Source organism: Panicum virgatum, chromosome 7N, assembly GCF_016808335.1.
Source record: "Panicum virgatum strain AP13 chromosome 7N, P.virgatum_v5, whole genome shotgun sequence".
NCBI lineage: Eukaryota > Viridiplantae > Streptophyta > Magnoliopsida > Poales > Poaceae > Panicum > Panicum virgatum.
Window position 1 is genome coordinate 36,633,193 of NC_053151.1, and position 24,276 is coordinate 36,657,468.

Sequence of the window (24,276 nt, forward strand, 5' to 3'; positions counted from 1 at the left end):
AGCGGGCTACACCTCCGGCCTTCCCCTTCTTTTTAATCGCCCTGATTTTGTCTCGTCCTCTTTGTCTCTCCGCGTCGTCGCCCGCTAATCCAATTCTGTCATCGTACTCGCTTGATAGACACCACGACCCTACGATTCATGTCTGTTTCCTCCATTTATTTTAGGCGAAACCGATGGGACCGGGTGTATATGATATAGCTGCTCCTGCTTTGTGTGTTCCTCCCGAGTTCCGTTCATCATTAAAGGGAATCCACGCCTGAATCGGTGAATCCAAGGGAACTTCCAGGTTTTCCGACCAAGCCATCTCGTTTCTGGTTGCGATAAGGTGAGATCATTTTCAAAGATTTCACCTGTGATGTATCGAGTTCTTGCTGCTTCTCTCTTGCACAGGTTTCTATCGATCATCAGTTTTAGGACTGCTCACCTTTTTTTTTCAACTTAATAAACCGTAATCTCGCATTTTTCATCTTCTCAGGTTCTCAACTTTGTGCAATTCGAGCAGAGCTGACTTGCTGGTGTTCATTCTTTACAGCGAGGTAATCATCACAGCCTCCTTGTTCGGTAGCAGGTTTTCCCCTATTGGTATTCTTCCCATCTCAGGAAACTTTGCTATAAATATGACAATTTATGCATAAACACCATGTCCTTGTACATGCCGGAAACTTACACAGTTGGTGCAAGCTGCATAAAGACTATCTCAGTGATTTATACCATTCATCACACTTATTGTGCTGACTCCAGTCATCTTCGACCCTAAATTTTGATTGAAGGCTTGAGAACTCAATCGAGGCACACGAATTGGCGACAATCATCGAAAGTCATATCCACAAAATTACCAATATCAAAGAATTATCTCAAAAGTGTTTTCCTCCAGGAACTTTAAGTTCTGAACACGTGCTTTGTTTTTGCAGATGGAGGGGAACTAACTAGCAGTCACCGAATGTCATTTCATTGCGAGTCCGTGTATCCTCATGATATGACTTTACAGTCTTCGCGTGCTAGTACTGGAGCGCCTTGTTCAGCATCTATAGCATCATCTTCCAGTACTTTCTCGGTTTCTCCACAGTTATGATGCATGGACGTTTCCCTAATTTGCTACCATCGATTGTTCAGTCTTTGAACGCTGAAATCCTATACTCCAACCCGATTTCCCATTCTGGAGTATCAGAACAACCTTTAAGGGGTATTTTTCCTGGACTACCTGCTGAAACAACACATTCTGCAGACCATCTTGGTGGTTTACTGAATAACAATGGCATCGATAGTGTTGAGAAACAGCCGGATTCTGGTTCTGTTAGAGACCCTAATGAATCTGACGAAAGAGATGAACTGTTGACATGTTTGGGGCATGGAGGTTTGGATGATACTATTCCTGCTGACATGACCTTGAACTATCCACAAATGGTAATTTCACTCAAAAGCAGTAGTGACGATGTAATGTTTACTTGATCATGGAAACTGAGACTGGCATTGGATATGATATTTAAATTGTTAGGTGGTTGGCCACATATTTCTAATACATTTCCATGTTATGTTCGTTGATATGCTCACATTAGAGCTGATATGTTTCCTTTTTTATACAGGCTGAATCTACACATGTTTCTTCACCTCTGAATTCTGAGACATGGCAGCTTGAGCACATAGTCCACCAATTAGTTTCAGTTCCTACAATTCCTGGGCAGTTGTATCCTACTGTTTCTCCTCCAGCAACTATAAATGTCCATTCACCTCAGAGGACTAAAGTGCGCAGACGATGGACTACAGAAATGCACGATCGCTTCATAGACGCCGTCAATCAACTCGGTGGCTGTGAAAGTAAAATCTGAGCACTGTGATCAACTTCATCATCATACACAGTACTATTGGTTTCCTATTATCTCTCATTATCTTTGACCAAATGCAGATGCTAAACCTAAAGCCATTCTTGACATCATGAATGTTGAAGGTCTGACTCGTGATCAAGTGAAAAGTCACTTACAAGTATGCTTCTTTTTTCTTGCCATGAAATGAAATTATTAGTGTAAGAATAGTTTCTAGCTTTTAAAAGTTTTCTAATTAAAAGCAATGCTCAAGACAGAAATACAAATTGGCCCAAGTTCGGCATCGCTCATCTGAAGGTCAGCTGTCGATGGTTGTTCAAACCAGTACTTTTCACTTGTTTCAATATTTATTTTACTGTTTCCCATCATTATCAGCACCCTGTAATTAGAATTTTTATGTACTGCACATTCAGTTGGAGGCACATTAGTAGGGACGACGACATCTAATGAAGCAATACCTTCAGATGTACAGATGTGAGTTTTAAGTCTGTTTCCATGTATAAACCTATTTTACTTTTGCTGGTGCAAGAGTAGCTTCTTAAGCACTAATGACGAAAACTAAACTTTTGCAAGCAATCATTTTGTCGGTGTCCCGACCCGGGGGCCCGGATCCCAACTAGTAAATGCTGCGTGTTTCCTCGTCCCAGATGATGATGCAAGAGGCAACACAGTAACACACGGTTTATCCTGATTCCGGCCGCGGGGCCGTACGTCCAGCAAAGGGGGTGTGCGAGGGCACTGTATTATCTTGCACCCGAAGTGCTTGTAGTAGGGGGTACAAGCGAGACGAGAGAGGGAGAGAAGCTCCCAAGTCTCAGCTAGGAGTGGAGTCGGTTGAGATGAGTGCTCAGTAGACCTTGTACGTCCTCTTGAAGAGAGAAGCCAGAGAGACCAGACAAAAACCGAGTCCAGAGAGCACTAAGGGGAGCCCGCCTCCTCCTTTTATAGTCACAAGGAGGGGCGGCGTACATGAGTGGGGCATAGAAGTCGCCGTCCTCCCCTGAATCGTAGGGTACAGTGGTCGAACACTGTAGGAAGTACACTGTGGGAAGGCGGCGTGCGTCGCTGTCGTCCTGGATTTCGTCCTTGGTTTCGCGAGGATTGCGCCGATCGTCCTACAGTGTTCCGGCGGTAGTAATGGCGCGGGATGGCCCCGGACCCCCTGGTCGGAGTGCGGGCGTGCACACTAGAAGGTCCGGGGGACACGTGGAGGTCCCGGACCTCTGAGTGGAGGGGGGAGGTCCGGGACTCCGACCGTGTGTGATGAGCGCTCCTTCCGGAAGGACACGTGACATCGCCGGACCCCTTCCCCAGTGGGAGGCGAGTCCGGGTGGTCGGTGTCGGCAGAACAGGAACGGGAGCAGTGTCGGGCCCGTCTGGTCTCGCGCCGCATGTCCCACAGTGTCGCTACAGCCTTCGGGATGGCGGAACGGTGACCGAAGTCAGCGGATGGGACCCCGGTCACATCCACTGTGGGAGTGGCAGCCTGACACGTCCGTCCTGGACGTTGTGGCGGAATGGCTGGCCTTTAATGCCTCCGTACGGCGAGTGGTTAGGCGGCGGGGCTGTTTGTCCCTTGTGCCGAGGGGTGGCCTCGAGCGAGGCGGAGATGGCTGACCTGCTCGAGGGTAGATCCGCTACCCTCGAGCGAGGCGGAGATGGCTCACCTGCTCGAGGATAGATCCGCTACCCTCGAGCGAGGCGGAGATGGCTCACCTGCTCGAGGATAGATCCGCTACCCTCGAGCGAGGCGGAGATGGCTCACCTGCTCGAGGATAGATCCGCTACCCTCGAGCGAGGCGGAGATTGTCCGGCGGGCCCGAGGTGGGCCCGAGAGGGATGTGAATGGGCCGCATGCTGGGCTTTATTGAGTCCTTTCCTTTCTTCCAGATTGGAAGGAGGTCGTGGGCTTTCGTGGGCCCAGTTGCCTTAACACCTGTTTGCGTTTTTAGAATGATCTTAGTACACCGATTAAGGGGTCCCTAATCGTGGTACCCGACAGTAGCCCCCGAGGCTTTGGTCGAGTCAAGGGATTCGGCCAAAGGGTATTTCGGCAATTTCTCCCTTAACGTGATCGGTCAATGCCGTGCCCCCGCCAGGCGCGCCTGGGCGCCGGCCCGGCGGATGTGACAACTCGTCGGACGGGGTAGTGCGCCTGCGGGTAGAGTACTTCGAGGTGCGTGCCTTTTTGTTTGTTTGTTTGAAGGACAAGACGTGTCCGCGCGCTGAGGGGGGCCAGGGCGACGGTGGCGCCCGCTGCTTGGCAGCTGGCGCTTTCATCACGCTGTCCCGCACGCAGGGTCTTGGCCCCGGCGTTCCTGGTCGCCTTGTGGCGCGCCGTTTGAGGGCAGCCGGCCAGAGCCGACGCTGCACCGCTTCGCGTCCAGGGGCTCAGCTCTGCTTTATTTCGTTCGGTCGTGTCTCGGCGCGGTGACCAAGGACCTCTTTTGCTCATGGAGTGCCGCGTCGTCACGGGTGATACAAGCCTCCGCTCTTCGCCAAGCTTGAAGCTTTGTGCCCGGCGCAGCTATAAATAGTGGTCGTGGGGTTCCCTTTCCTCTTCAAACTCACAACTCTTTCTTCCAGCCTCGCCTAGATCTTGTAATGTTTCCTTTGCCTTTTTGTGACCGGCCCCCAGATGGGGTGGCCTGGCTTTCTTAGGCTTTTGGCGCTAGAAGAATGCTTGCGAGCGGTAGGGGAAGACCGGAGTGGGCGTGCGCTCCTTCCCTTAGGTTCAGTGGGATCAGCAGAAGAGCATTGGGCCCGTGGGGTCCTGCTTCTGCGATGTCCCCTAGCCTGAAGGGGGATGGAGACGCCTGACCATGGCGTTTGTGCCAGGTTGGGCGGCTGTTCTTCGCATCGTCCCCCCAGGCGACAAGGTTGCTCTCGGGGAGATGGTGCGGAGGGCGCTGTCCGCCAGCTCGACCCACCGCATGGTCTTCGGTGGAGGAGACGCTAGAAGAAGGCTTGCGAGGAAAGCATCCCGCTGGACCCGTGTGGTCTGGGGGCTGGTTCTCGCATCCCTAGCAGCCTCGCTGTTGCGTCAGTTAGGGGCTCGGTGCCTTTCTTCGCCGCTCGCTCCTCCCCAAGACAGGGAAAATTGCCACGTAGGTGGCAATGTGTTTGTATCTTTCGATGGCTTCGCGCCGGTAACCGTTTGTAATCTTTATTTGCATTGAGCAATAAAGTCCCCTTTCTCCTCTACGGGGAGGATTACCGAGGGTATAGGGGTGTACATAGAGTTACGACCCTCGAATATGTGTGAAGTCACCTTCGCGGGGGCGCGTCAGCGCACCCGCGGGTGTAGCCCCCGAGGCCTTGGAGGAGAGTTTGTGCTCGTCCAAGGGCTATGAACGTTGTCCCACCGGGTAGCTTTACTGGGGCGGCCGTCCAGCAACTTTTTCAGCCGGCATCGGCACTCTTTCAGCCGGCCTCGGCACTCTCAGTGCTGGTACAGTGGCCCGGTGCTCAGCTTAACCTTCAGGAGAGCGCACGTCAACAGCGGGGGGTTTGACTAGACACGCGGAGCTTCACAACGGACGGTTGTTGACTTATTCGAGGGTGTGGTTTGAACTGTGGTGTGCGAGGAGCCGCCGGGCCTAGGCCCGTGTGAAGGCGCTCAGGGGAACCCTCGACTTTGATTACGACCCTCGTCGCCCTTCCGCAGGGAGGAGGGGTGAAGCGCACCATGCTACCCATGCCCGGGCCGCGAGCTATGGCTGCTTCATTGAGCTATTAGCGGGTTGTTCAAGCGGACGTCCGTGCCCCGTTCGATAGGGGTCGGCTCGTGGTCCATAGACACGTCTCATAAAGCGCTCGCGAGGGTTCGCTAGGCGGGGCTCAAACCCATTCGGTAGGGTTCGAGGGCTCGATGCTCTCCCTCGATTTGATCCCCCTTCTAGGCACCCTCGACTGGCCCTGAACACTGCGTAGGATGTCTCGAACTCCGCGTTCGAGGGTAGCTTGTACGGCACATCCCTGCAGCCCCTAACTCTGGTGATCTGGGGCGCCTGTTGAACCCCCTGAAGGGCCAGGCTTCGACCCCCTGATCAGTAAGGCCTCGAAATGCGATTCCTTCGAGGGTAAAGAGACCCTATGAAGGAATATTTCGTCGTGATCTGAAAACGTCGCAGTGCCGCGAGCCACGCGTGCGCGGGTCTGCCGCTGGTTGCGGGCGACGTGGCCCGATTTGCGCGGCACGGTGTGGGCGCGCCTTTTCAGGCGACCGCCTCGGGCAGACGAAGCGGGGTGGGCGGCGGCTGACGGATGGGATGGCACAACAGTCGCGCCGCGCCTGCCGGTTATCATGCCGCATTTACTGCTGCGTGCGCGCATGGGAGACTCCGCGGTCGTGGGGCCCATCCGTCAGCGGTAGCAAGATCTACCGCATTCAAGGTGGTAGATTTGGGCCGTGGCTGCGGATGCGCCCGTCACAGTGAATAAATATGAAGAGAAAAGGGATGCTTTGGGTTCACCTGGCCATTTGCTTCCATCCTGCTTCGCCTTCTCCGCCTCCGTCGCTTCCTGAACCCGTAGCCAAGAGCGAGAGGGAGGAAGAAGGAGAAAGGGAGAGAGAGAGACTTAGCTATTTTGGAGCATTCTTTTTCGCATCCCCCTTCGACTCACAGAGATGTCGGACATCCAGGAGCCTTTGCCATGGGGGAAGTCCTCCGCCACCGTGGCGGTCCTGGAGCAGCTGGTCAGAGACCGGCTGCTGCCGCGGAACCCCGACACGGGGGCGCCGGCGTGGATTTCCCCGCACCCAGACGAGACCGAGCCGAAGCCCCGGCAAGGCTACGTCGTCAGCTTCGTTCGCCTCCACGAGCGAGGCTTCGGCGTCCCCGTCAGCAGGTTCATGAGGGCCTTATGCGAGTACTACGGGGTGGAGCTGCACAATTTCAGCCCCAACTCCATCTCGCAGGCGGCGGTCTTCGTCGCTGTCTGCGAGGGGTACCTCGGCATCGAGGCCCACTGGGACCTCTGGATCCATCTGTTCCGCGGCGAACTCTTCATCGAGAACGCGCGGAACCAGCCGAGGCGGTACGCGCGCGCCGGTGGCCTGACGCTCCACGTCCGCCCGACCCGGAGGAATTTTTACATCACAAGCAAGATGACGACAAACAACTCTGGGTGGAGCCGCGGGTGGTTCTACCTTCGGAACCACAAGGGCACGCTCCCGGCGTTCACTAACAAAGTTCTCCGGGAGCGACCGCCGAAGTGGGACTGGGGGGTGTCGCCCCCAGCGCAACAAGCCAGGCTCGAGGGCCTCACCGACGCGCTGGCGCACTTGGCGAGGAAGGGGCTGACAGCAGCGACCGTTATTGCGAACTTCCACCGGCAGAGGGTTATCCCTCTCGTGGAAAGGGCCCTGCCGATTTTCGATCTCACCCCCGGGAGCAAGGTTGAAGGCTCGAGGACGTCAAGCAAGCTTCTCTCCCACGCCAACGCCGCCCGGAGGGCGAAGTACGCGGTGGTGGAGTTTCCCCAAGATCCCGCGGGTCTTTGGAGGATCAAGATGCGCCCCGAGCCGGGGTATATTTCCCTGGTAAGTTTTGGCTTCGAACTCGTCGGGCGTCGTGTAGTTCCCTTTCCCTGACCCCATCTCGGGTGTGTTGTACAGGGTTTGAGATGCGGCACCTCGAGGCCCCCGGTCCCAGAACAGCGCCTGATCAATCGCCTCCACGCGGAGAAGATGAAGAGGCGGAAGGACGCGGCGGAGACGAAGGCCGAGAGAAAAAGGAAGAGGAAGGCGAGGCACGACAAGGCGTGCAAGCTTGCTCGTGCGGAGGGGAAGCCGTAGCCCGCCACACCCGAGTCCTCGGAGGAGGACGAGGAGGATGCCTCAGACGCCGAGGACCACGCTCTGAGGAGTGACGGGGAGGGCGCGAGCCCCCCACCGTTCTACCTGTGGGAAGAATAAGAAGGAACGATCGTGGCGCCAGAGGAGCCGAGGGCCGTGGCGGGGTCATCGGCGAATCCCTCCCTCGAGGGTGTAGAGCGGGAGTCATCCCCGCCGGCGGTCAGCGAGGAGACGCCCGCGCCCCAGGTGCTGACCCGTGGCGACGAGGCTGCGGCGGGAGAGGAGTCGTCCGTGCTGGCAGCCTCGAGCCACCGGGCCGACACGAGGGGGGCGCCCTCGGGGGAGTCTTCGAGGGACGGGACGATGCCCCGGGCTCGAAGAAGCGTCACGAGGAAGCGGAGCATGAGTGCTCGGTCCGGGTAAGTACTTTGAATTTCGTTTTTGTTACGTGTTGGGTGGATTTCTCAATACTGTTGTCCTCAACCCGCGTCTCTTGGTTTTCAGCCCCGGGGCCGTTCCCAAAGATGCGGTGCAGCTTATCCCAGCCAAGGCTCTCAAGACTGGGGCACACAGCACGCCGCACACAGCGCGGCAGCCCCAGCCTGCTGTGGATCTCGAGGCGGCGGCCGCGAGGCTACGGGAGGCCCTGGCTCGAGGGGCCCGGGCGGCGCAGCAGGCCCGGGCAGAGGAGGAGGGCGATGCTGGCCAGAGTGGCGCCGAAGCGGCTGCTCAGGCTAACGACGCCGAGGAGACCGGCCGGGGCGGTGCCGGTGGCACCGCCCAAACGGCCATTGAAGTTGAGGCCGGTCAGGGCGACGCGGCCAGCGCCGCCCGACCGGATACGGAAGGAGAAGCTGGGGGGGACGCGCAGGAGCGCCCTGACGGCCAAGCAGAGGAGGAGACCCTCGTCTTCGAGCCCTCGAGGGGCGAGGGCGAGGGCCTCGCAGAGGACACGGCGCAAGAGGCGCCAGAGGTGGAAGGGCCCCCCATCTCGGAGCCCACCGAGGCCCGGGACGAGGGTACCGTTGCGGTAGTGCCCGTGCCAACGGCGCAGGAGGGCGCGACGGCGGTGGTGGAGCTGCCGGACAGCAGCGAGGAGTACGGGGACTCGATGGATATCGACCCCGCTGCTGCGGCAAGCGCCGCCGCGCACATCGCCGAGTTTGCGTCGGCCAGCGCGGGCGCGCTCGAGGTGGGGACGTCCGAGGGGGGCCATCTCGGGGCCATCGTTCCATCCGGGGTCCCCTCGGAGTTCCTCCGCAAGAAGCAAGAGGAGGAGGAAGCCTGGAACAAGCAGATGGGCGTCGGTCGCGAGATCCTGCAAGCCCTCGACCGCGCCTTCCAGCTCCACCAGAATGCAGATTACCAGGTCAGCCAGGTAAATCTTTCCCCCCGAAACCTGCTCGGATTCAGTTTAGTTTTAATGTGTCTTGACCCACGCTCTCCCCTTCGCAACAGCTGAGGGAAATCTCGCGCGAAAAGAGCGCCGAGATGACCCGGCTGTACTCCCAGATGAGCCAGCTCGGGCAGCACAACGCCGAGCTGGTGCTCAAGAACATCGACGCCAATACGAAAATGGCGGATCTGGGAGCGCGTCAGTAGGTGCTGGAGGAGGAACTGGCGCGGGTCACCGATGAGTGGAACGCCCAGAGGACGGCAGCGGAGCAGAAGGCCCGGGAAGCCGAGGCGCAAGCTGCCGAGCTGCAACGCCTTCGGACGGCGCTCGAGGAAAGAGCTCGGGAGGCTGAGGCGCAGAGCGCCGAGCTGCAACGCCTCAGCGCCACGCTCGAGCAGCAGAAGGCCGAGCTCCTTCACAAAGAGGTGGCCGTGGTTGCGCTCGCCGGGACCCTCCAGGAACAGTGTGAGGCCCTCGAAGAGAAGGAGGTGGCCCTCCAGAACATGGGGGCTAGCCTTAAGGAAAAAGAAGCCTCCTTGTCCTCGCTCGAAGAGGCCGCTCGAGCCCAGAGGGAGGAAGCACAGAAGAATATGACGGGTGAGTACCTTCGATTTTTCGTCGATTTGTTTCTTTTCGTAGCAAATGTCGATTTCCTTTACTCAGAGCTGAGGCAAAAGGTGGCGGACGAGACCGTGGCGAAGGAAGCGGTCCACACCGCGCTCACGGCGGCACAGATGGAGTTTGCTGAGTTGGAGCAGACCGCCGTGAGCGTGTGTCAAGAGCTCGAGGGGGAGGGTGCCGTCTCGGGCAGTTCGGTGATCAGCCGCCTGCGCGCGTTAGGCGGCCGGATTGCCGAACACGCCAAGAGGACCTTCCGCCTTGGTGTCCTGCGGGCTCTCGCCGTGGCCTCGATGCATTACCTCATGGACCTCCAGAGGGTGTCGTCGGGGTACGTCGTTCCCGATGATGCTGACGCGGACGCCGCGTCGGCCATCATGGATGAAGCCGACGCAGACGCCGCGTCGGCCATCATGGATGAAGCCGACGCGGCTGCGGAGGAGTTCGCCACCGTCCTCGCCGAGAAGCTCGAGGCAGACATCCCTCCCATCGCCGAATTCGACGCCCCTGAAGACCCGCAAGGGGGGGATGGCAGCCTGTAGGACAGTTGGGCCTCGAAGCCCATGTAAATAGATTAGTGTTTATGTCATGGTCGCGCTTTATAATCACATCCTATGAATATAAAAGATTTTGTTTCGTAATTTGAATGTGTGGCCCGTCGAGGCCTTATGTGTTCGAGCCTGTATTTCTTTACTTTATTTCCGTGTTCTTGTATGCGACTTGGACGAACGTCTGCGAGGGGGTTCGCGTTCATAAGCAACGTAGGCGTAGGGTGGTGAGGGGGTGCCGTATCCCGGAGGCGTAGGCGGCCCCTCGACACGGCCGGCCCCGTCCGTAATTGCTTACGCCTCGCGCCGGTTTTTTCCAAGGAGACGAGAAGCTTAGGGTCGAGACGGAAATATTTCGAAAAATATTGGCGAATTTTTGGGGACGTTCGGGGGTTCCCCCCGTAGTAGCCCCCGAGGGAGGCTCGGCTTTGCCGAGGGTAAAGCCGAGCGTACCTCAGCGTCAGCGCGCATCCTAGCCTTCGAGGGCCCAGATGGTTCCCAAAAATAAACCAGTAAAGCGTACTTTATTATTTTGGGAAATTGAAGATGCGAGTACAGGCAAATGTACAAAAAACTTGAAATTCTAGGGATAGAAGCGACGTAGCTGTTGTATATTCCAAGCGTTGGTGAGGACTTCGCCTTTTTTGTTTGCCAGCTTGTAGGTGCCGGGTTTGAGCACCTCGGCGATTATGTATGGTCCTTCCCATGGAGGTGAGAGCTTGTGGCGGCCCCTATTGTCATGTCGAAGCCTCAGCACCAAGTCCCCTTCGTTGAGGTCTCGGCGCCGGACCCTCTGCGCTTGGTACCTTCGCAAGGACTGCTGGTAGCGCGCAGAGTGGTGGAGCGCCACGTCTCGAGCCTCGTCCACTTGGTCCAGCGAGTCTTCGCGAGCTCGCTGGTTTCGTTGCTCTTGGTATGTCTTGAGCCTCGGAGATCCGTACTCCAAGTCAGTGGGGAGTATGGCCTCGGCGCCATAGACGAGGAAGAACGGAGAAAAACCCGTAGCTCTGCTCAGGGTCGTCCTTAGGCTCCAAATGACCGAAGGTAGCTCCGTGAGCCACCTCCGGCCGAATTTGTTCAGCTTATTGAAGATCCTTGGCTTCAGTCCTTGGAGAATCATGCCATTGGCACGCTCCACTTGCCCGTTCGTCTGTGGGTGTGCCACAGCCGACCAGTCCACACGTATGTGGAAGCTGTCGCAGAACGCCAAGAATTTCTTGCCTGTGAACTGGGTGCCGTTGTCGGTGATAATCGAGTTCGGGACCCCGAACCTAAAGACAATGTCGGTGAAGAACAGAACTGCTTGCTCGGATTTGATCTTGCCGATGGGTCGAGCCTCGATCCATTTGGAAAACTTGTCGACCGCCACCAGCAAGTGGGTGAAGCCCCCGGGCGTCTTCTTCAGCGGACCGACGAGGTCTAGTCCCCACACGGCAAACGGCCACGTGATGGGGATGGTCTGCAGAGCATGGGCCGGGAGATGTGTTTTTCGAGCATAGAACTGGCACCCCTCGCAGGTCCGCACAACGTCGGTGGCGTCGGCGACCGCGGTGGGCCAGTAAAAGCCTTGCCGAAACGCGTTACCCACGAGAGTGCATGGCGTGGCGTGATGGCCGCAGACGCCAGCATGGATGTCACGGATCAGCTGCTTGCCCTCGGGGATGGGGATGCATCGTTGCAGGACACCCGAGGGGCTACGCTTATGTAGCTCATTGTCGATTAGAACGAAGGACTTGGCCCGCCTGGCGAGGCGTCGCGCCTGAGCGCGGTCCGAGGGTAGAACCCCTCGAATCATCCAGTCAAGGTACTGGACGCGCCAATCTCGCGAAGCGGGGGCCTCGTCAACTTCCATTGCCTCGGCCTCGTCCGCGGAGGTGGTGCCGAAGTCAATGTCCATGGGCTCGTCCTCGTCCGCCGGAGGGTTCCCGCCGGAGGGCCCAGCAGACGAGGGGCCTGACAAAGTCGGGTCCTTGAACTCGACAGAGGGCTTGACGATGTCTTGAGCGAAGATATTCGGGGGGGGGGACGGTGGTCTGCCCCGACGCGATCTTGGCTAATTCGTCGGCGTCTTCGTTGTACTTGCGCGGGACATGATTGAGCTCTAGGCCGTCGAACTTGTCTTCGAGGCGGCGTACTGCGTTGCAGTATGCCTCCATCTTCGGGTCGTGACAGCTAGACTCCTTCATGACTTGGTCGACGACGAGTTGAGAGTCGCCGCGCGCGTTGAGGCATTTGACACCGAGCTCGATGGCGACGCGGAGGCCACTGAGGAGGGCCTCGTACTCCGCCATGTTGTTCGACACGGGAAAGTGTAGGCATATCACGTATCGCATATGCTCTCCGAGGGGCGAGATGAAAAGAAGGCCGGCACCGGCGCCGGTTTTCATCACCGACCCGTCGAAGTGCATAGTCCAGCATTCGCCCTGGATTTGTGATAGGGGTAGCTGAGTGTCCGTCCACTCAGCCACGAAGTCAGCCAAGATTTGGGACTTGATCGCCTTGCGAGGGGCGTAGGTGAGTGTTTCTCCCATCAGCTCCACGGACCATTTGGCAATTCTACCCTCGGCTTCCCGGTTGCGGGCTATCTCTCCCAAGGGGAAAGACGAGACCACGGTGACGGGATGAGCCTCGAAGTAGTGGCGCAGCTTGCGCCGAGCCAAAACCACTGCGTAGAGCAGCTTTTGAATCTGTGGATAGCGTGTCTTAGTTTCAGACAACACCTCATTGATGTAGTACACTGGTTGTTGGACGGGCAGAGCATGACCCTCCTCTTGTCTTTCGACTACGATCACCGCGCTGACCACTTGGGTCGTCGCGGCTACGTACAGATAGAGGGGCTCGCCGTCCGTAGGTGGTGTGAGAATGGGAGCTCGAGTGAGTGATGCCTTCAGCCTTTCGAGGGCTTCTTGAGCTTCGGGGGTCCATGTGAAGCGCTCGGTTTTCCTCAAGAGTCGGTACAGGGGTAAGCCTTTCTCGCCGAGACGCGAGATGAAACGGCTAAGGGACGCTAGGCATCCCATGACCCTTTGTACCCCTTTAAGTCTCGGATCGGTCCCATCTGAGTGATGGCCGAGACTTTGTCAGGGTTGGGTTCGATGCCCCGCTGGGAGACAATGAAGCCCAAGAGCATGCCTCGAGGCACCCCGAACACGCACTTCTCGGGGTTAAGTTTTACCCCTTTGGCTCGTAGGCAATCGAATGCGATCCTGAGATCAGCAACCAGGTCGTCCGCCTTCCTGGATTTCACAACTGTCGGTACCCCAGGACTGGGGTACTCCCTCTTGCTGTGTCTAGGTAAGAGCCTTGTAGTTATCCTTAACTACGTCCAGCAGCCGGACCCCTGCGGTCCGGAGCCCGGTTCGCCCGACAACGGTCCCGGACCCGTCCCCTGGTTAGTTCCGGGAGCACCACGTGTTCCCGGAAGAAGCAGGCGCTCAGCCCGAACAGCCGGAGGCTCCGGACCTCCCATGGAGGTCCGGATCCCCAGGGAATCCCGGACCCCCTGTATAGTAACCGGACCCCTCACCAAGGGAAGGAATCGACACCCCGCCTCGGGGTGGTCCGGAGCCGCCACGTGTCTGCAAGCACAGACACGTATATAAGGCCGCTTGGTCTCCATATTAAGGCTCACCTACCACTACATTCATTGCGATAGGAGGACGTCCGCATTGATGTAGCAGAAGCCGAGGCAATTCTTTGACCAGGGGGCACTATTGATCGCGTATTACCAAGATGCATAGTGGAGCTGCTGGCGCCGCCCACGCCGCGTCTGCCAGTCTGCCATCACAGAAGGATACGACGGCTCGGCTTCACCCATTATGACACCTACATAATAGCCTCAACAAGTCACGCCGCAAGCTACGTTCCCCCAACAGGCACCTTGCTGACGGGACAAGAGAAGACCTCCCTTCGTCAGAGGGTCAGCAGGGCATGGAAGCATATCGGAGGAAAGATTCGCAACCACTGTAGCCATTTAATTACTCTGCGCTGTACGCTGCACAGTCACGTTGGGCCCACCTGTCGGGGCATCAACGTCCTTTGTATCCGCACCCCTTGGTCTATAAAAGGGGGGCGTTCGCTAGAAGAAAACTCAGGCTGGGAAAAAGCCAAGACCCGGCTGAGGATAGGTTCATACACAACCAAGATCAATACCTCTCCCAGTGGATGTAGGGTATTACGCTCCGGCGGCCCGAACCACTCTAGATCGTGTGTTCTTGTGTGCTTGACTCAGAGCTAGATTAGCCCAATCGCCTAGTACCTTCCCGAGTACTCCCTCTCTGGGAATAGGCGGGTGCGTTCCGCCACCCGGCTGTGGGTACCTCAGAAATCTCACGACATTTGGCGCCGTCCGTGGGGATCAAGCTACACTGAGCGCTGCGGGGTCCGGCGCCACCACGAAGGGGAAGCAGGCCGCGGCTAGCAGCGCGGCCACAGCCGGTTCCAGCCGGGCACAGAGCAGCTCCGGTGCATCGTCGGGAGATGCAGGTCGGCGCAGGCTACTCAGGGGCGACGGGACCCTGGTCTCGGAGCCCGCCGCGAAGCGCCAGAGGACCTCTGAGGGCGCGGGCCAGGGTAGCTCCCGGGCTGCCAGCCCTCGCGGGTCCTCTGGGGCGACTGCACCACCACCATCGCCGCCGAGGAATTCCTCCCGCCGGCAGCAACAGCAGCAGCAGCAGCAGCAACCGCAGGAGCAGCTGCGGCGGGCGCAAGAGCGGCAACAGCAACAACAGGTGCAACCCCGGGTCGCGCCCGTGCTGCAACCATGGGGACAGCAGCAGCAGGAGCAAGCCCGGGTTGCACCTTCATCGCAGCTGCAGGAGAAGAGGCCGGGCCTCCGAGGACGCTGGGTACCCGGTACTTCTGGGTTAGTGTTATCCTGCTCTCTTCCCTTGCTCCAGGTGCCCCGCTTTTTTGCTGAAAGTTTCTCCATTTTGTTGCCAGGGGTCGTCGCCCCGGCAGTTCTTCCACCATCGCTGGCTCGTCGGCTGGAACCCAGGCGGCCTCGGCGTCGACAGCAACGGCGACAGTGGGTGCGGGACCCTCAGGTACAGCGACCTATGCCAGCCCAGTGGTGCACGACGTGATGCTGACAGGTGTGTAATTTTTAGACTCAGCAGCGCACAACGCTGCGGCGGCGGGGGCGCCGGTGCTGGGTGAAGTCGCGCCCGACGCAGCGACGGCGGAGGGACCGGCACTGAACGCAGTGACGGCGGAGGGACCGGCACTGAACGCAGCCGCACCCGACACGGCGTCGGGGGAAGCGCCGGTGCTGGGTGCTGCCGCACCCGACGCCGCGGCGGCTGAGATGCCGGCTCTGGGCGCCGCTGCCCACGACGCTGCGGCGGCGGAGGCGCCAGTGCTGGGCGCAGCCGCACCCGACGTATCGGCGGCGGAGGCGCCGGTGCTGGGCACAGCCGCACCGGACGTGACGGCGGTGGAGGCGCCGGTGCTGGGCGCAGCCGCACCCGACGTATCGGCGGCGGAGGCGCCAGTGCTGGGCACAGCCGCACCCGACGCGGCGGCAGCAGAGACGCCGGAGCTGGGCACAGCCGCACCCGACGCGGCGGCGGCGGAGGCGCCGGCGCTGGGCACAGCCGCACCCGACGCGGCGGTAGCGGAGGCGCCGGAGACAAGTGCTGCTGCGGAAGCCCCCACCTCCAGCTCCGGTCCTGTTGCAGAGGAGGAGTTGGAGGTGGTCTTTGGCAGGCGGCTCCTGCAGCTCCAACTCCCGGAGGAGGATGCGACTCCCCTCCCCCAGGTGCTGTTTAAGGTCCGGCGGTCGATCGAGGAGGCAACTTCCTCCGCCGAAGCAGCCTTCCGGCGGGAGTGGTCTGCTCTGGAGAGCGAGTGCCAGCGCCTCTCCGACTGGCACACCCACCTGGAAGCGCACACGAAGGCTGAAGCCTCCCGCGCCGCGGAAGCTCGGTCGAAGCTCAAGGCGGACCAAGAGGCCTACCGAGCCAGCCTTAAGAAGGTGTTCTTGTGTGCTTGACTCAGAGCTAGATTAGCCCAATCGCCTAGTACCTTCCCGAGTACTCCCTCTCTGGGAATAGGCGGGTGCGTTCCGCCACCCGTCTGTGGGTACCCCTACCTTGCGCGCCAAATGTCGTGGTGTTGCAAACCACAGCCGGGTGGCGGAAGGCACCCGCCCTAGCCCAGAGGGTGTGTACTCGGGGGTTAGCTAGTCCTAGTTCGATCTCCCTCAAGAACACGATGAACACAGCAAGATTTAGAGTGGTTCGGGCCGCCGGAGCGTAATACCCTACGTCCACTGTGTGTTGTATTGCCTTCCCACGAGAGTGAGAGAGTTGCGAGAGCTTGTGTGTGTCTGGAGCCCCCCCCTGTGCACAGCGAGCGCCTCCCTTTTATATCTCAAGGGGGGCGCGTACACAGCTGTTGGGTCCCCAACAGGTGGGTCCAACGATGTAGTATAAAATGACGTACTGTCCATTCATTATGGCATTGCAGGCAATGGAGATCTCTCTCCTGGATTCCTTTGGCTGCTCCTGGAGCCCTTCGTTCATCATGTCCTTGCGCTGTCTTGTCGGGACGATGCCAGATGTAGCTAGTGGCGTCGCCTGCCACGTTGCTTAAGCGGGCTGTGTAGCTTGCGGCGTAGGCGGCATGATGGAAAAGTGCCGTGCCGTTGTATCCATTTAATGCTGCAGACGGGCTCTGCGCGGGTGCGGCACAGGCGGCTGCACTGTGCACCTTGGTAATACGCGGTGCACAGCGAGGCCTGACAAAGGCTGTCTTGCGTACCGCGGTGGCAGAGCACGCCTTGTCCATCTGCATTAAATGCAGTGGGCGCGCGAGTCTTCCAGCGGAAGGTTCGCGCTCGAGCCCGGGCCTCCGGGCCACGTGGCAGCTCCGGACCACTCCCGCAGTGCGGGAGGTCCGGACGGACGCAGGAGGTCCCGAACCCTTACGGGGGGTCCGAGGCCCCGGCTGTCGACATGGAGCTTCCCTTTTATAGAGACACGTGGCGTCTCCGGACCCATCCCCAGGAGGGGAACGGGTCCGGGGCCGTTGGCCTGGTGAGGGAAGAGCCTGACCCGTGGGGCCTGGCTACTCCGTCCTTTCCACGCAGTTACGGATAACTACGCGGGTCCTGCCTTGCCGCAGTAAGAGTGGGTATCCCTGCTACAGGGTACCGACAACAACGATGTCATCGACATATGCCTCTACGCTGCGCCCAAGATGGTCTCCGAAAACGTGGAGCATACACCGTTGGTATGTGGCTCCAGCGTTTCTGAGGCCAAAGGGCATCGTGACGTAGCAGTACATGCCGAAGGGTGTGATAAAAGAAGTCGCAAGCTGGTCGGACTCTTTCATCTTGATTTGGTGGTAACCGGAATAGGCATCAAGAAAGGATAGGAGTTCACATCCCGCAGTAGTGTCTACAATCTGATCGATTCGTGGCAAAGGAAAGGGAACCTTCGGACATGTCTTATTTAAACCAGTGTAATCTACACACATCCTCCAGTTTCCACTCTTTTTCTTCACTAATACTGGATTAGCTAGCCACTCGGGATGGAATACCTCTTTGATGAATCCGGCCGCCAGAAGTTTCTGCACCTCCTCGCCGATCGCCCGGCGCTTGAGCTCGTCGAAGCGTCTTAGGCGCTGCTTCACCGGCTTGGAGTTGGGTCGGACATCAAGAGAGTGCTCGGCGACCTCCCTCGGTATGCCAGGCATGTCCGAGGGGCTCCACGCAAAGATATCTGCGCTGGTGCGGAGGAAATCGACGAGCACCACTTCCTATTTGTCGTCGAGGGTGGCGCTGATTTGCAACGCCTTGTCGTCGGAGTGGCTCGGATCGAGGGGCACCCTCTTGATACCCTCGGTGGGTTCGAAGCTCCCGGCGTGTCGGTGCGTGGAGTCCAAGGCCTCGCTCGCCATTTTGTCGAGGGTGGCTGCGAGGGCCTCGTCCTCCGCTTGAGCTTCCGCGCGCTCAACGCACTCAACGTCGCACTCGTAGGCGTGCTCGAACGAAGAGCCGATGGTGATGACGCCCTTTGGACCCGGCATTTTGAGCTTGAGGTAGGTGTAGTTGGGGACGGCCATAAACTTGGCGTAGCAGGGACGACCAAGGATGGCATGATAGGACCCTCGAAATCCCACTACCTCGAAAGTGAGTACCTCCGTGCAGAAGTTGGCTGCTGTGCCGAAGCACACAGGCAGATCGATCTGGCCGAGGGGTTGGACTCGCTTCCCCGGCGCGACGCCGTGGAATGGCGACTTGCTGGGGCGAAGCTTGTCCAGTCCGATCCCCATGAGCTCCAAGGTGGGGGCGTACATGATGTTGAGGCTACTGCCTCCGTCCATGAGCACCTTGGAGAAGCGGGTGTTGCCGATGATGGGGTCGACAACGAGCGGATACTGTCCCGGATGCGGGACGTAGTCGGGGTGGTCCTCGCGGCCAAAGGCGATGGTATCCTTCGACCAGTCGAGGTAGGATGGCGTGGCTTTGGTGACGGAAAAGACTTCGCGGCGCTCACGCTTGCACTGCCGAGAAGTCATATTCGTCGTTGCTCCTACAAAGATGAAGAAGGCGTTCTCCACTGGGGGGAACTCGTCATCTCCACCTTTGTCGCCCGCATCCTTCTTCTTGTCTTCGCCGCGATGCGCGACGCGGTTGTAATACTTCTTGAGCATTTCGCACTGCTCGAGGGTATGGTTGACCGGGCCCTTATGGTAAGGGCACGGCTTCTTGAGCATGTCGTCGAATTGGCCACCACCACCTCGAGGGGGGCCTCGAGGACCTTTGCGGTCTGGGGCGGCAGCGAAGGCCTCCTCGGAGTCCTCTGCCCGCCCCGACTCACGCTGGTTCGGTGGGACCGGCTTCTTTCCCTTCCTCCCCCGCTTCAGTTTCTTGGCGGGGGCGTTGGGCTTGACGCTGCTGCCCTCCGCGGGCGCATCGTCCTTGCGCTTGCTCGATTTGTCATCGAAGATGGCACCAACGGCCTCCTCGCCGGCGGCGTAGTTGGTGGCAGCGTCGAACAACTCATTGGTGCTGACAACCCGGCTTCTCGCAAGCTCATGCACCAGGTTCCTGTACGTCGTACCCTCGAGGAAAGCGTTGATGACATCGACATGGGTGACGCTGGGGAGCTCGGTGCACTGCTTGGAGAAGCGTCGCACGAAGTCACGCAGGGACTCGCGGGGCTTCTGGCAACACCCTTTGAGGTCCCAGGAGTTCCCGGGGCGTACGTACGTGCCCTGGAAATTGCCCACGAAGATATGGACCAAGTCGGCCCAATTGTGGATCTGATCCGCAGGCAGGTGCTCGAGCTACGTTCGTGTGCCGTCAGCAAGATGAAGAGGAAGGTTGCGGATGATGACCGCGTCCTCCATCGCACCGCCTAGCTGGCACGCTAGGCGGTAGTCGTTGAACCAGACTGCATGGTCAGTCTCGCCCGAGTACTCGACAAGGGTGTTAGGTTGCCGAAAGCGCGGAGGAAAGGATGCAGTTCGAATCTCCCGGCTGAATACCCGGGTGCCCGGGGGCTCCGGGGACTCACCCCTGTCGTGCTCGTGGTCGAAGCGTCCACCCCGTCGAGGGGTGTACCTCCTGCCGTCGATGACGTTGCGGGTGTCGCCGTCGCCAGCGTGCCCGCGAGTGTCGCGGATTCGCTCCCTTACGGGAACTCTTCCGATGCGCTCGTGCACCGAGGGTGCCCTCGCACCGGGTGTTGCGGCTGCCTTGCCCTTCCGTGCTGGTGGCGTGTGCACAGAAGCCTCACGGTCCTGATGCGCAGTCCCGCCAGGCGGCTCCGGGGCCTTCGAGCGCATACGAGACGCAGAACTCTCGGCCTGCTGCACGGCAGCTTGCTCAATGAGCTCCTGTGCCTCGCGGCGCAGGTTGCGGCCCGAAGGCGTCGATGGCTCGGGCACTCGCGGCCAGGATGCGCTCCCGGGCAACACATCCCGCCGCCTGGGCATGTGTACCGCGCGCGGTACGCTGCTGCTCGAGTGCGGCGCGCAGCTCCTGGGTTTGTTGACGCTGCTCGTCGAGCTTGGCTTGAAGCTCTTTGAGCTGCGCCAGCTGGGCTTGTCACGCCACCGAGCTTGACGAGGAAGGGGCTGCAGGTGGGTTCGCCGGTTGCTTTGCCCGCGCGTCCGCCCCGGCGTCCCCGTCGTTGCTTGGGGCGTTGTCGTTCTGCTCGTCCGCAAGGTCCACCATGAAGCACTCCCGGGAAGGATCGAAATCCCCCTCGTTGGAGTCTTCGGAGCAGGTGAGGCAGTAAGCCGTCGCCAGCTGGAATGAGCGAAGAGCGTCGGGGTCGTAGACCCCGGAGTAGTCCTCGGCCTCCTCGGCCGCGAAGTTGTTCATGAAGAAGTTGACGTCGTCGGCGATCGAGCTCGCCGTCTCGGGGTAGGATTCGTCGAGGGACGACACGATGAGGTTGCGGATCGATAGAAGATGATGACCCGGCAGATCCTCATACTCGGTGAGGTTAGTGCTGATTGAAGAGGCGTAGGTGCGAGCGGCAGTGTTGCGCATCCCGAAGGGGAAGGGCGAGGGCGAAGTTGAGCCCCCCTGGGAGGCACTAGTGCCGCTGCAGGTGACGGTGCCGGCACAGATGATGCCGAGGCACGTGATGACGAAACGGTGGCCCCGTTCGCCTCGATGCTGAGTTGCGACATGCCAGCCTCGACCCACGTGGGGGAGTTGTGACGTGCCGTGCGACGCCGCTCCGCGTGTGCTTGTCGCGAACGCTGACCCGAACGCCTGTCGTGTCGGGCCGGCGAAGTCGGGGTGATGGGGTTGCGTCTGGGCGAGAGGAGCCGCATGAGGTAACCGTTGCCGGTCGCTCTGAACTCGAGACTCCCGAACCAGATCACAAACCCAGCTGGGAGCGGATCCGAGACACCCATAGGGTATGGGTTGGATCTGCGCGCCATCCCTGGAGATCAAATGGGAAAAAGAGAGAAAAAATGTCACGCGGCTTCCCCTACCTGGCGCGCCAACTGTCGGTGTCCCGACCCGGGGGCCCGGATCCCAACTAGTAAATGTTGCGTGTTTCCTCGTCCCAGATGATGATGCAAGAGGCAACACAGTAACACACGGTTTATCCTAGTTCCGGCCGCGGGGCCGTACGTCCAGCAAAGGGGGTGTGCGAGGGCACTGTATTATCTTGCACCCGGAGTGCTTGTAGTAGGGGGTACAAGCGAGGCGAGAGAGGGAGAGAAGCTCCCAAGTCTCAGCTAGGAGTGGAGTCGGTTGAGATGAGTGCTCAGTAGACCCTGTATGTCCTCTTGAAGAGAGAAGCCAGAGAGACCAGGCAAAAACCGAGTCCAGAGAGCGCTAAGGGGAGCCCGCCTCCTCCTTTTATAGTCACAAGGAGGGGCGGCGTACATGAGTGGGGCATAAAAGTCGCCGTCCTCCCCTGAATCGTAGGGTACAGTGGTCGGACACTGTAGGAAGTACACTGTGGGAAGGCGGCGTGCGTCGCTGTCGTCCTGGATTTCGTCCTTGGTTTCGCGAGGATTGCGCCGATCGTCCTGCAGTGTTCCGGCGTAGTAATGGCGCGGGATGGTCCCGGACCCCCTGGTCGGAGTGCGTGCGTGCACACTAGAAGGTCCGGGGGACACGTGGAGGTCCCGGACCTCTGAGTTGAGGGGGGAGGTCCGGGACTCCGACCGTGTGTGATGAGCACTCCTTCCGGAAGGACACGTGACATCGCCGGACCCCTTCCCCAGTGGGAGGCGAGTCCGGGTGGTCGGTGTTGGCAGAACAGGAACGGGAGTAGTGCCGGGCCCGTCTGGTCTCGCGCCGCATGTCCCACAGTGTCGCTACAGCCTTCGGGATGGCGGAGTGGTGACCGAAGTCAGCGGATGGGACCCCGGTCACATCCACTGTGGGAGTGGCAGCCTGACACCGTCCGTCCTGGACGTCGTGGCGGAATGGCTGGCCTTTAATGCCTCCGTACGGCAAGTGGTTAGGCGGTGGGGCTGTTTGTCCCTTGTGCCGAGGGGTGGCCTCGAGCGAGGCGGAGATGGCTGACCTGCTCGAGGGTAGATCCGCTACCCTCGAGCGAGGCGGAGATGGCTCACCTGCTCGAGGATAGATCCGCTACCCTCGAGCGAGGCGGAGATGGCTCACCTGCTGGAGGATAGATCCGCTACCCTCGAGCGAGGCGGAGATGGCTCACCTGCTCGAGGGTAGATCCGCTACCATCGAGCGAGGCGGAGATGGCTCACCTGCTCGAGGATAGATCCGCTACCCTCGAGCGAGGCGGAGATGGCTCACCTGCTCGAGGGTAGATCCGCTACCCTCGAGCGAGGCGGAGATGGCTCACCTGCTCGAGGATATATCCGCTACCCTCGAGCGAGGCGGAGATGGCTCACCTGCTCGAGGATAGATCCGCTACCCTTGAGCGAGGCGGAGATTGTCCGGCGGGCCCGAGGTGGGCCCGAGAGGGATGTGAATGGGCCGCATGCTGGGCTTTATTGAGTCCTTTCCTTTCTTCCAGATTGGAAGGAGGTCGTGGGCTTTCATGGGCCCAGTTGCCTTAACACGTGTTTGCGTTTTTTAGAATGATCTTAGTACACCGATTAGGGGGTCCCTAATCGTGGTACCCGACACATTTGGCATGCTTATACTCCTACCAGTTAAATGACTCAGCTCCACTCTTGGTCCTTATGGCTGATATTTTCAGTAGCCGCATATTCTTGTTCTTTCAGAGTTTCAGTATACATACACTTAGCCTTATGTAGTTATGTTACTCGCTTCACCCTGGAAAGTCCCACTGCTCTTTATATGCTACTTTATAATCAAGGATTGTGGTTGCACAGAAGAAATATGTATACGTGCTTTGCCTCCGTTTTATTCTGAACTCAGTATCTCTTGAAGATCAAATAATTATTTGCCCTGATATTTGGCTCTGAATGACTATTTGAGTTTTGTTTGGCAGACGCATTAAAAAATTTGCATTACAGGTGAAGATAGAGCTTCAGAAGAAACTTCACGAGATGGTAGAGAGGACACGTCATGATTTACTGGAGGTACACTTTCCTTGCGTTTACTTTGAATGTTAATCTCCTACTACATTTGGGTTACGGTATCTATACAATACTTGTATCTCTCCAGGCTCCAATATAAAGTGTGATCTTTTTTAATCCCCAAAGGCAATATAATCTTACTACTAACTACTATATTCTGTTACCGCTTATTCGAGATGGGTCCTAAAAGTGTATTATTATGTGATATCATATTCGAAATTCATATTCTAGATACTATCAATATTGGGATATAGAGACACCCTTCATATTGGCATGCAAGAGACGAGATCTTATTGCCCACTCCATTCTGTGCTTCCTGTGCAATAGATTCACAGAAGCATACTCGAGAACCATGTGATGAGTCTCCACGAGCTCGAGGAGCAGCAGATTCTCAACACAGACGGCCGCACAGTGCATCTTCTTCCCAGTCCACCAGCGGCGGCAGCAGCGGCCCCTCCTCCAGTAGCTCTCTCCAGGATGACTGGCCAGGGAAGCAGAGCCGCGGCGTCGGCTGAAGACGCCCAGGCTTCAGAGGCTGGCTCACTTGGCAATAATGCAGTGGCATGACTGCGTAGCCATCTCTTGATCGAGTCTTCAACGCCTGTTTCTACATGGCGTTTATTTTTTTGCGTGTGTAAATAATAGTAGAATGGTCGGAAAAAGAGAGGCGGAGCTACGTCTACTACGTGTAGTAGCATCTGTTGGTAGCATGAGCTTTTGAAACCTGCAATGGATCTCTATATATTGCTCTGCATAATCACTTGTAGTACCGGCATTTCACTTCAGATGCACAACCTGTACCTTCGATGGTAATAACATTGATGTTTCTGCACTTTGATGCTAAATAGTGACACTCAGCTATTGAACTGTGATAAAAACGGGCCAACTTGGTGAGATAGGTTGTGGTTATCCTTGTAGGAACTTGTGGTTGTGGAAAGTAAGATGCATCTCCTTTTCATTTGCAGATGGTTTGTGGTTCAGTGTTTATTTATTTGCTGGCAGATTGACTGACACGAAGTTCTGTCATCTTAATGCAACGAATTGTACTTGCATGTGCAAAATAGCCATATATGATCAGCGTCAAAC

The 24,276-nt window shown here is 58.3% G+C and overlaps 1 protein-coding gene across 4 annotated transcripts; it reads left to right on the top strand.

Annotated features, from left to right (window-relative positions):
* On the top strand, positions 1 to 24,035 carry LOC120683639 (protein PHR1-LIKE 1-like). Of its 4 annotated transcripts, XM_039965731.1 has the most exons (10): positions 5 to 325; positions 476 to 536; positions 912 to 963; positions 1,114 to 1,404; positions 1,584 to 1,815; positions 1,904 to 1,980; positions 2,078 to 2,117; positions 2,234 to 2,294; positions 23,103 to 23,193; positions 23,518 to 24,035. In XM_039965731.1, exons 4-10 carry the CDS (start codon positions 1,381 to 1,383, stop codon positions 23,755 to 23,757), a joined length of 765 nt encoding a protein of 254 aa, XP_039821665.1. In that variant the 5' UTR covers positions 5 to 325; positions 476 to 536; positions 912 to 963; positions 1,114 to 1,380; the 3' UTR covers positions 23,758 to 24,035. The 4 variants fall into 4 exon arrangements, 3 of the variants coding, with proteins under 3 accessions (XP_039821666.1, XP_039821665.1, XP_039821664.1); XM_039965732.1 differs by having other exon boundaries at positions 1 to 325; positions 912 to 1,495; XR_005678862.1 differs by having other exon boundaries at positions 6 to 325; positions 912 to 1,404; positions 2,074 to 2,117.
* Positions 24,036 to 24,276: the final 241 nt, after the last annotated feature.